The sequence below is a fragment of the Cygnus atratus genome, chromosome 5 (assembly GCF_013377495.2).
Source record: "Cygnus atratus isolate AKBS03 ecotype Queensland, Australia chromosome 5, CAtr_DNAZoo_HiC_assembly, whole genome shotgun sequence".
NCBI classification, from domain to species: domain Eukaryota; kingdom Metazoa; phylum Chordata; class Aves; order Anseriformes; family Anatidae; genus Cygnus; species Cygnus atratus.
The window spans coordinates 49,147,501-49,159,680 of NC_066366.1; the positions used below are offsets into that span (position 1 = coordinate 49,147,501).

Consider the following 12,180-nt stretch of genomic DNA (forward strand, 5'->3'; position numbering starts at 1 on the left):
AATGGCCAGTCTCCTTCTCTGTTAACCCTACAAAATTATCCTTTCTGTTCCCCAAAGTCTCAAGCCTGGTTGTATGTGATGAGTACAAACATCACTTTCACAGACTATGTAGCTCTAAAGAACCATTCTGACCCAGACTCTTGTGGATGAAGCATCACCAGTAATAACTTTTAAATCTGACACGCGTCCATTCAATCTGAACAAAGGTACGGGACAGGCAAATAATTCTCCACCAACATTTCTGTTTTCCTGGGTCTGAGCAAGCACAGCAATGCCAGTGGTAAGGCACTGTGAATTCTCACAGTTAAGTGTTTTTTAGGTAATTAAGGACATCAGACAGGATCTCTGACACAATACATATTCTCCAACAGAGGCTGAGAACATCTGTTGATTCCCTATTTGTTCTGCAGGCAATTTTGTTTCTCTTATTCATGTTATTGAAAAGACAAATGGGCTGAATCTCCTGTGTGTAGCACCTCTGAGGTCAGTCAGATTAAGCCAACATCAGATCAGAATCAGATCCATAATTTTTTCCTGTCAAACTGTCGCCCACTCACCCTGCATTTGGAATTAACAGTGGGGAAATTACCAGCCTGGGCCATGCTGACTTGTTTGACTATGAACCAGGCTTAGCAACATGGGTAGACAAAGAGTAGAAATTAACCAGCAGGAGTCTTTTAATGATCCAAACCAAAACAAATAAAACAGAAGGAGGTATAAAATACCGTAGGATATTTACAGTCTCATTAACAGAGTTAGTGAGATGTGAGCTAACAAGTGTCATTTCTTTTTCTGGACAGACCAGAATGATTACTGCTTTTAGAACCTGTATAGCAGTATATGTAATCAGAGGGGAAAAGGGCTTCCCTGTAAAATCTGTGTTGTGTTCCCAGTGTCGTGTAAAAATTTAGAAGTAGAATTGACAAAGGAGACTTTAGTAGTTTCATGTGTTACAAGTTCCACAGCCACAAGCTAAAAGGGAATAAAGAGCCAAGCTTAGTCTAAGGTTTTCTGGTGGGCTCATGGCATCCTAGAATTTACAAGGATATCTCAAGTTAAGGAGCTGATTCATAACTTAGCCCTAGAATACATACCTAAGTAAAATGAAGACCTGCATTTGCAGTTTAATTCAACTATTAAGGAGCCTCATAAATTACAAAGATGTTATTGATTTTAAAAGGTTTAACTTTTGATTTCTTTGTATCTGGTGTACATTGCTCCAGAGGACAGATTTAATTCTAACTGAATCCATAGACAAAAACTTGCATTGAAAAATCCTTAATTCCAAAGTTTTTGCAGAAAGAAAATTCCTGGTGAAGCTGATGGGAGCTTTCTTAGCTGCCCTTTATAATTGAATTAACTTTACTGAAAGATGTATCTGATAATTTCCTTCAGTGTGATTACCCGTTATATTAAAAATGGCGTATTTTATCAGATCGTATACATATCATTGTCAGTTTATGATGGAAATCCTTACTAGCAGAATTCTAAATCTATGTAAGGAAAACCCAAACAAAAACCACTGTGCAGTTGCCTGTACTACTTGGATTTATCCTGATCAACAATTTTGTTATCATACCTGCAGGATACCTTATGAAAGGTAAGTAAGTGCCACAGAGATTTATGACCCAATTGTAAAATAATTCTCTTATTTGTATTGAGAATTACATGCACATTTAAAATAATACACATTTTTTGACAAATAAGAAGGCATGTACTTGTCTTCATCAATAGTGACATTTGTCTGGTATTGCTCACCTGTTGATTTCAGGGAGTTGTATGAGGGAAGTCATTGTCTATAGTCTTGTTTTATGGAGGATAAGAGACTAGCCCAAGGTGTGCAGTTGGAGGGAGTAACGAGTCTAGGTCTCCTAAGTCCTAGTTTGAAGTTCTGCCCAAGTGTCCACAGTTGGGTATGTGAAATGAGTTTATCGTGTTCACAGGTTGGATCTGTGATTCTGTTTTCTCTGAAATTATTTTCTGTTGCTGCACAGAAATTGCAGGTCATTTTAACTACAAGGATTTCCATCTTCCTTTTAAAAAGTCATGCTTCTTTATTGTTTGTTTGTTTTTAATTGTGCCTTTGAATTAATAGTAACAGAGGTATTTGAAAGAGCAACAAATTAGACCATTAATTTTGGTTTTAGAAGTAGCCATACTTTTAAATCCTTATAAATCCTACTTGGATTTACATATACTTAGGGAGGCTTAGCCTTAAGATTCTGGATGTGCAAGCAAGGGCAGAATTTGGTTGAGACTGCAAAAATAGAGCAAGCATAGATGAAAGATACACTGGAAAATGCGCTGATGTGCACAGTTGTAACCAACTTTCAGAGATCTCATCATCTGCTGTTTTCAAAGAAACGTGGGCCTGGGATAGTGATGAAAAAAATAAACTGGTTCTTTCCTTTCTTTGTCCTGCAGATGGAAAAATGAACAAAGTTAAATGGATTTTGACGTGGCCATTGATATTCTTGCTTTTTTGCACCATTCCAAACTGCAGCAAACCACGCTGGGAGAGTTGCTTTATGTTCACATTTGTCTTATCCACTCTCTGGATTGCCTTGTTCTCCTACTTCATGGTGTGGATGGTAAGCACATGTAGCAAGACATGCTGTACTGAGTGAAACGTGCATCACAAAATAGATCATAGACTTTTGTATATTTGTTAAAGACATAATCATGGTGTAGTCTCTTCAGTTTACCCTCTTTATTATTATAATTTTAGCATTCTGCTACTCTTTCCTGCACACACGATTGAGCCTTTACTATATAGGGCCCAACACGGTGCATGAAGATGCCAGCTCGATTTTCAAAACAATGTGGGCATCCACATCCTACTAATGAAAGGGAATCTAAGTGGTAGCATGCAATTCCCAGCAGCTGTCCTGAGATACCTTTAGAAATTTGGCTGTAGGCTCTGATACTGAAACATGCTGAAAAGGCAGATGGATGGCAAAATTTGAAGTGCTGTAAAACACCTCGAGTAGAGTGGAATAATGCAAGAAAGTTCTTCTTAGTGAAGAGTATTATGCTTGCTTGTATGCTTCCATTTGCCCTAGATCTGTGAGAAGTAGTATATCAGGTGTAGTAATTTGTGACCAAGGAGCACACTTACTTGGAGATTTGAATAGCTTCCTTTTTTCTTTCTTTCTTTTCTTTTTTCACTTTAAGTTTACGTTTGCAGTCAGAGAAGAGTCATGAATAGGAAAGCTCCTCAAAGTAGTTTCTGTGATGGAAACAAAAATAACCATAATTTTGAAGTATAGAAAGTTACCTTTTTCTATTCTAAAAGATGCAAACCCAAGAAGTTGTATATACCTATCGCTAGAAGATAGGATGTGCTGCCAAAATTCATATGCTCATTTTTCCTTTTAAAGGAAAATATAGTGAAGAGGCAGTCAGCTTGTTTCGTGCTCAGACTATGCATATGTCTTATACATATACACACTCATAGCCACATATATATTCTTATAAGCATATATATGGAAGACGTTTTGTTCATGAGCTCCTTATCTGCAAAATATTTTTGGATAGAGAACATCTCTGCCTTCTCCAAATGTGTCAGACATTTGCAGATTGCTTTACGTTTATGCTTCCTCTCGTGGAAGATTCCGTGTTTTCTATATACTTGATGCACAATGTTTTGCATTATAAAGTAATCCCCCACTCTCTTAACATGGAGAAATCCATATGCCAGCCACTCATTCTGCTTGGTATAATGGTGCTAAAGCCACACATTCATTTCATACCATATGTCCTTTGTCAGACCATGCTCTGTACCTTGGTTCCATTTGCAGAAGTCCCTTTCACAAACAAGAGACATACACACCAAGGCTCCAACACATCTTATTTTAAGACACACACAGACCTTAATACTCTGTTACCACTTGCAGCAGGAGAATGATGCCTACTCCTACTCCTGAGCCACAGCTTGCCTCTGAGAATATGAAGGTTTGTTAGTGGGTTCCTAAAGAATACCTTTTCCTTGGCAAAGGGTCCAGTCTTCCTCCTGTAAAAGACTGGCAAACTACTTCAAGAAAGCAACACAGAGACTTAAAGGCTTTCACCCTTAGCAGCCTGTTCCTGCTTCAGTCCTCTCGCTCTCACAAGGCCATTCCCTTTGCATGCTCAGCTGCCTGTTCAGCCTTTTCTCCTGACTCTTTTTCAGTCTTCTTTGGATGTTCCAGCTAAATACTATTCCCTGTTCTCTCCCAAGAGTTCTGCTACAAGCTTCAGCCCTCCCTCTAGCACTTTTAAAGCTGCATCTGGATTCTCAGGGGATAGTATAACCAGACACGCTCACTTTGGGATTATATCAGGAGTCATTCAAGAAAGTGTTTCCTTCTTCATGTGTTGGAATATAATAAGTTCTTCGTATTTCTGGCCCTATATCACAATATAAATTGACTCCAGTCCTCTTGAGAAAAGAACCAATAAGGATCTTGCCATTTTGGGAATAAAGTAAAAACAAAACCATGTCCATGCTTTTCCTTAAAAAATCAGTATGTCCTATTAGAATTACAGAAAATGGTGCTTATTTTTTGCTCATAAAATGTTGAAGAATTTGACCAAAGTACTTTTCCTTTTTACAAGGTTGATTTTAGGCTGGTTATTCCACACTTACTTCATTTGCAGAAATAGATTTGAGTCTAATTCTGCTAGGGTCCACACCAGAAATCAAAGTTAAGAGTCTGTCACCACTGTATTGGATTGAGGAGACTTTCCAAATATGACAGGGTAACCTACTTTCCTCATTGTTCAGGTGACGGTGATCGGATACACGCTTGGGATACCAGATGTGATCATGGGCATTACTTTCCTAGCTGCAGGAACAAGCGTCCCAGACTGCATGGCCAGCCTAATAGTAGCAAGACAAGGTACTGTGCCTGCAGGAGCATTCCTGCAATGTTACATACTTGCTCTATGATTTGCTTCCTCCAGACAAACAAATCCTCAATGCAATTTTATTCTTATTTATTTATTTATTCTCACTGTTTCAGGGCCCAGTTAAAAAATAAAATGCTTTGTTAAGTATGGTGAACTAAGAAGTCATCCCTGTCCTGTTATTGTTTGCTTATTGAGACTGGGCACAGCCTAACATTCTTGAAGGTCATTCAAAACTCAGATATCCCATGCATGGTGTTATCAGTCTGGGTAAAAAGATACGAGCCAGACAAAACTGGAATATCAGCTATTAAAAAAACTGCATTGAAGAATATGTGCTAACCAGCACTAGTCCATGTAAAACTTGTACTGATTTTTAGAAGACCTCCTGAACCCAGGGGAGTGAAGTGGTTAAGATGATCTGGCAGAAGTGATGTTGCTCCAAGCATACTTTTCATCCAAATGCAGACCTCTTTCCCTTTGGGATATATGAATAGTGGCACTGGAAAGGCTTTTAGATAAATGTTAGCTATGTCTTCATCAGCTTTCCAACTGAAATTTTAAAATGTTTTCTCATGTATTTTTAACATTTGATTAAGGTTTTTTACTTTTTTTTTTTTGAGAAATGTCTGTAGCCGTATTCCTTCCTGTTGTTGAAAAACATTAAACCCAAAATGATCGCCCTGTACTACAGGAGGATAAGAACAGCTCCTAATTGTATTCTTTTCCACCATTCGTATCTCCATAGTCTGTTTTTTTTCCCAGATAATAAGATCTCCAGAACACATCACTGAGCAAATAACAAGAGTTCTGAAGTGATAAATTAAGTACCCCAAAGTCCCACATTTGTAGTTTGAGATAGAAATAATGATCTTAAATTCCACTTGATTAAAAGGAATGATCTATTTAAAATATTTCATTCTCGAATTTGTATTATCTCTTTTGTGCAGGAAAATCTCACAAAAGCAGAACAAAAGTGTTCAGGACTCTTATGGAACAACCTTCCTACTAAATTAGCTTTCCATATGTAGTATTAAGTGAACAGCTTTTTGAAAGAACAGAAGGAAAATGTTACGTTTTTTAATTAACAGAGTGCTGCTTTAAATCAGTTCTTTAGTATTAGGAGAAAGTACTGAAAGGATTGTTTACTCTGAAAGTGAAGCTAAGCAGTAGCTTGGGGAAAAAGCAGCCCCTCTTGTTCAAGGACAGTGTTTTTGCACTACTTGGAATCCAAGAAGATGGTTACAAGACAGATAGCAGACAAATATCTAAAGAGTAGAGAGGGACACTGCCATGAAAAGCAGCAGATCGAAAGCACAGCCTTTCTATGAGCATCTCCCTTCAAGCAGAGACTGTACCTGTGATCGGGCAGTGTCTGTCTGTGCTCTCTGTACTCTAAGTATTTGTAGGATGCGTCCCATTTATGTCAGAGTTCCTCTTCCTTCCTGGTGTGGGTTTTGCAGAAAGGAGTCAATAGTTAAGCCAGTGCCTTGGGGAAATTAGACAGAGAAGAGTTCTTCTGCCTTCCTCACGTTTATTGATACTGGTGCAGAATGAGATGGCAGCCAGTGATGAGCATTAGGACTGGATTTTGAGTAATGCCTAGCGACTTCATCACCATTTACTCTTTTTTAAAATTTTTATTTCATGTCCCACTTTGATGGTTCCTAAAGTGAAGTCATTGCTGATTAAACCCATACCCGACAGAAGTGCTTAATATCTTTGACTCCCATCTGGTTGAGTTCTTTTCTGGACCACTTTTCATCATCCATGTGAGCTGTGGGTCCACAGACAAAATCCAGTAGCCAATCTGCAGGTTCCCCGTGGCTGCAGTCTATCTAGAACACAAGAGCATCAACTTCATTTTTGAACTGACATTGAACACACAGGCTGAATGAATACCATGCACTCAATAAAGCTTTCCAAGCCACAAAGAAGATGCAGACTCTGGCTAGTCCAAGGGGGCTTGGATCAATGCCAATCATTCCCCTTTAATTTCCTGTAGAACACTGAATATTGATCCTACACTTTGTTTTTACCTGAAGATTGTTTTTCCTTTGCAGGCCTTGGTGACATGGCAGTATCCAACACAATAGGAAGCAATGTCTTTGACATTCTGGTGGGCCTTGGTGTTCCATGGGGTTTGCAGACCATGGCGATTGATTGTGGATCAACTGTATGTATACTGGACATGTTTTTAATGTGTTCCTTTTCTCTATTAAAAAGCAAATAGTCAATCATATCCTATAAAGAAAGCATGCAAATAAAAAACAACCAACTAAACAGCAAATGCTGAGCATGTATTGGTTTATGAATAAGGTGTTATTTCTTTGCCAAGGAACCAGGAGTTACATAAACAATTTTATTTCCACAAGCTGTAATTAATTCACAGTCTTCTAACTAGAGTACATTATATTCTATAGCAAAAAACAGGGCCGTGCATGTCTGTTCATGTTACAGTCATTTTCTCACTGCACAGTCGCAAGCATGTCTGTCTTCCCGTACCTTAGTATTTTTGTAAGGCAAGACTAACGGCATATCTCCATCATGAGGAGATATAACATAAAATCCATTAAAAATGCTGATTTTATTTGCTCATTTATTTATTTCTATGGAGGTGGGAATCCTTACACATTTGTTTTAAATCCTTAACCCTCCCATTCTCCATTATGCTAAATCTGTCACGGGTTTGTATAGTTTAAAATGTGTAAGTCAGTCACTATACAAGGCAGAAGGTGGACTACCATAAATCAGTAAATTGATTTCTGATCTCTAAAACGCAATTATTATATTCTGAATGTTTTAAAGGTATCTTTTTTTTTTTTTTGGTCTAATTACCACAGGTTAAAATAAACAGTAAAGGACTGGTCTATTCAGTTGCACTTTTGCTAGGATCAGTGGCACTGACTGTAAGTATATGTGTTTCCAAATGTGACTCTTCAGAATATTCTGATTGCAAAATAATCATTAACTATTTACTTTATATAATCTGGAAGGAAAAATTGAAAGTACTTATTATCCCCAAAGTATCAATTCTTATAAAATGCCATTCTTATAACAGTACCATGAGTAGAAGAGCTGCCATTGTCCTCCGTGACTGAAATCTGACATTTGGTGCAGAAGACATGCCAGATGTGTGTAGGTTCCCATTGATTTCAGTGTCAGTGTTGAAATTATGTGATCCAATAATACTCCTTTGCTCCTGTGTCCAGCTGCATACCCCAGGCATGTCTCTACTTTATGCTAGGGCAAGTTCCAGATATGTTTCATCCCTCTTTTTATCCCTCCATCTCTGATTTTCAAACCAGCCTAGACTAACGAAGTGTTGTAGCCAAAACCCTTAATGAAGACTAGTCTGTGAGGACTGTGAACTTCAGAACTCTGAACGGGCATGCTAAATGTCACTCAGTTACCTTTAGAACACAAGACTAGTTAAGGTGAAACAATAGCTCTGTTTCAAAAGTCGATTTTGCTGGTACTTAGGGTTCTCTGATCCTGCTGACTCCCAGGGAGCCATCTGTGGAAAGAATCAAATCCCAAAGGTATAAAAATACCCATTTATACTAACATCTTACACTGGCTGCCTGTGGAGGCTCTTGTAGAGGAGGGGATCATCATGGGAGTTTCTACACTGTTGCATGGCTAGGTCTTAGAAAACTCCACATCACCTGTGCACGACTTAAGTGGTGGAATGACTGTTCACTTTGCCACTAACTTCCTAGTGCCTCTGATAATAAAAGTGGTGGGAGCCTGTTCTTTTCTTTTCCTATCCCCAGTTCCATCATACTGCACGGTGCCTGTGAAACAACAAAGATGTTTTTTAGACATTTGTATATGACGTTGCTGCATGCTTACTGGTAACCAGCACTTTGGAAAATATGTGAGGATTATGCAGATGTGTTCCTATGCTAGCTGCTCAGGGTTTTCTGAAAAGACTCTTTTCAGCCATGTCATTTGAGTTCAAAGCATCTATTGTTGTCTCATTTGTTCTACTGGATACCCTGATTTCCCCCAGATCCTCCCCCAGAAAAACTCTTTGGAGAGTAATTGTTCAGAAGCACTCAACACCACTGAAAATAGGAGCCTTCATGTGGATTTCATTGCTTTTCTGCTTGTAACTTGTAACTCCCCTTGGTTCTGGAGCTGAGTAAAACGTCAAAGAAAGCAGCTCTTCCAAAGCTGTTGAAAGAATGAGCATTAGGTGCTGGTGTTCTACTGGGACATAAAGGATCTGTAGGGGAGCACTTTGGGGAGAGGCATATTCAGGGCATTTCTTTAGTTCATAGCCAATCAGTGAATGAGTGCTGCCTGACTAGAATGTGCCCCACGTACTGAAAATGCCCCGCATACTGAAACTGAGCACCTAGGGTCCTGTTTCTCTGTTCCATGAAGAACTTCTGAAGTGGCCTTAAAGCGGGTTCATTTAATGGTTTGTAAAGGGAATTTCAGACAAAAGAAAGGCCAGAGTGTGAGTCATTGGGCTGGGTTTTTACGTTCTTTTTCTTGATCAGAAAAACATATGTTGCCTTTTTATTCTGTAAAATACCAAGAATATATTTTTATCTTGGTTCAGGATCTCTAATTCAAAAGGCTCTCATTTTTAGCTTATAATTGTCTCCAAAAGTCTCCTTTGTGGCTTAATTAACTAACACTTTGTTTGCTTGCAGGTGTTTGGAATCCATGTAAATAAGTGGAAACTTGACAGGAAATTAGGCATCTACGTGTTGTTTCTTTATGCTGTTTTCCTGTGTTTCTCTATATTGATAGAGTTTAATGTCTTCACCTTTGTCAACCTCCCTATGTGCCGAGAAGAACTTTAAACTACAATAAGGAGAGAGACTGCAATTATTCTGATTACATGTGCTGTAAATGACAGGAGACATTTCACATTCCTACCTTCTTTCCATCAGTAATTGAGTGTCGTTCCTGCTTCTTCAGCTACCAAGCACTTTTACCTGTGTGGAAGGAAAGCATACCTTTCTTGTAACATGCTAGCTCAAGGCAACCAAAGCATTTTCCTTCTCTTTGGATATTGCTGCTCAGTCATAAAGCTGTGTGGATCTTACGCAGAACTCTCAAATGTCCCCACGTATGGGACTTTCTGTTGTGATTTTCGTTCTCCTTTTGCAGACAATCAAACACCACCTCCAAGGTCAACAAGAAGACTGGAGAAAAATCTTTATCGTTCTTTAGCTTTTGACACTTACTTTCCATGGAAGGAAAAGAGGCAAGCTCAGAACTTTTCTTGGCTTAGTCAAAATGTCTCAACTACAGGACCAGAAAGTCCAAGGCACATATCATGGCATGCACTGTTGAGGACATCATTTCCCCTTTCAAGTGCTCTGCTTATAGAGGAACTGCAAGGACAGTTTTGATGGCAGTGTTGAATATTTATCATTCTTTTCAATGAAGATGAACAATGCAGCACAGAAAGAAGAGGAAATGGTTGTATGTTGTATCACTTCTGATGATGCACACTAAAAGTTTGACTATCTGCATATCAAAGAAGAGAATTACATGCAGAAATTTATACTTGAAAAATAATGTTTTACCATTAATAAGGAATGCTGTATATATTAGCATAAACTAACATTTGTGGAATATTACACCATGAGAAATATTTTGCATTGGCCCTCGTATGCCCATTTTGTAAATTTAGAAGAAACTAAACAAATAAAATACAACTGGGTGCTCAGTAACTAACAGTTACTGTTATCAGCTGAGAAAAGTATCTGAACATAATCCAGACTTGCTAACAAAACCCACCCTGGTTATGATTTGATTTGTTTGATGGGGGAAAGAAGCTTATTTCATCAGTCAAGAAGCTGGTGTATTCTCTACTCTTTATTTATTCCCAGAAGCTTAATGAAGGTGGGTGTCTGACACTGAGCAGTGCAGATAAAAAACAGGTAGACAAAAGCAAATCTGTCAAGAGAATGTGGTCTTTGATTGGATTGTATGCAAGTTTTGAGGCATGCTCAAAAGAGGTTTTGTGCATGCTTCTTTTTAACCCCCAGTAGAAGCTGGGTTTTGATATCCTATCCACCAGCATAAATCTGATATAGGGAATTACTCTGGATGTAAATGACAGCAGGATCTGGCCCAGAGTATTAAAAATAGTGGGTAACATTCCATATTGTAGTAATCATAAGACTGCAAATCACTGAGACAGTGTGCATATTTTGCATTGCTACTAAACTTCAAAATATTTTAAAGTTGTATATGAATGAAAGATCACAAAGTTTCTAAAGAAGCACATTTAACTTTATACATAGATTTCTTTTTAATTTTTTAATGTTTATAAACCAAATCTGCCAACCAGAAGTTGATGCATTTTAAAATATATTAATATATTTTGCACTTAAGACTACATATAAAAATTCCCATTACTATGTCAATGAGAACATATTAAAGAACCTTAATAAATAAGCACTAAATCAAAAAAGTTCCTTATCTTGGCATATCTGACAAATAATTCTGTTCAACCAGCTCACATGTAGGACACTGTTTACACCAGGCAATGTGTTTACAATTAAGGCTATTTAAAATTTATTTTGATACAAATCAAGGAGTGTATTCTGCTGTTAAACATTTTTTAGGAATTGAATCCTTTCAATGTAATGCTAAGGAAAAAATAGCAACGTGTTCGTTATTTGCTGTACGTTCCATGGCAAACGTCAGTATTAGCACCCATTTAGGGTTTTTCACTTTAATAAGGTAGTTAGGTAGTTAAGCTACCAGTCCTAAAGATGGCAATAAATACAGCATTATTAAAATGCTTTATTGAATAGGCAAGCATGACAGTAAACACATTTGTCCTCAAGTATGCAGATGACCCTGTTTCCTGGCATTCAAGACATTTTTGCTGTGCTGTAGCAGCAAAGCAGAAGAGGTGGAATTCAGTCTTTGAGTTCATGGTGGAGTTCGTCTTTGAGTCTTCTGTTGCAGAAAGGCTGTGAAGGAGCATCCCTCTTTACTCTTCCTTTCTTCCCTGCTCTTTCAGGAGGACAGTTTGGTGCTGATACTCCTGTGATGGCTTAGATATGAGGCTGAAAGGAGCAGAGGTAGAGGCAGGGCTTGGAGAGCTAGTTGCCTCCAAGCAAACATTTGCTCTTCTGTGCACAGTTCAGGCAGCTCAGATGTATTTACACTACGGAAGAGTGGTTCCAAAGTCTAGTTTTGAATGCCGACTGATCAGCTGAGTTGATAGTGATGAGGGCATCAACATTTACAGTGCCAGATCCAGCAAATTGTACTGTACCTTCATATTTCTGATTCAGGTAACTTTAAAAG

General features: G+C 38.2%; 1 protein-coding gene and 1 long non-coding RNA gene across 2 annotated transcripts in view; one reads left to right on the forward strand and one right to left on the reverse strand.

Moving 5' to 3' along the window:
- Positions 1-9,746, forward strand: part of SLC24A4 (solute carrier family 24 member 4) — a 93,384-nt gene extending 83,638 nt beyond the window's left edge. Inside the window, exons 13-17 of the mRNA XM_035539784.1 lie at positions 2,425-2,591; positions 4,766-4,880; positions 6,951-7,063; positions 7,731-7,796; positions 9,555-9,746. Of these exons, the coding sequence (XP_035395677.1) occupies positions 2,425-2,591; positions 4,766-4,880; positions 6,951-7,063; positions 7,731-7,796; positions 9,555-9,707 (614 nt within the window). The 3' untranslated portion in view covers positions 9,708-9,746. The remainder of the gene's footprint in view (positions 1-2,424; positions 2,592-4,765; positions 4,881-6,950; positions 7,064-7,730; positions 7,797-9,554) is intronic.
- Positions 6,501-9,832, reverse strand: LOC118244665 (uncharacterized). Its single transcript, XR_004777618.2, has 3 exons — positions 9,784-9,832; positions 6,927-7,102; positions 6,501-6,725 (listed from the first exon to the last, which is right to left on the reverse strand). It is a non-coding gene; the product is annotated as an uncharacterized LOC118244665 (long non-coding RNA).
- Positions 9,833-12,180: the final 2,348 nt, after the last annotated feature.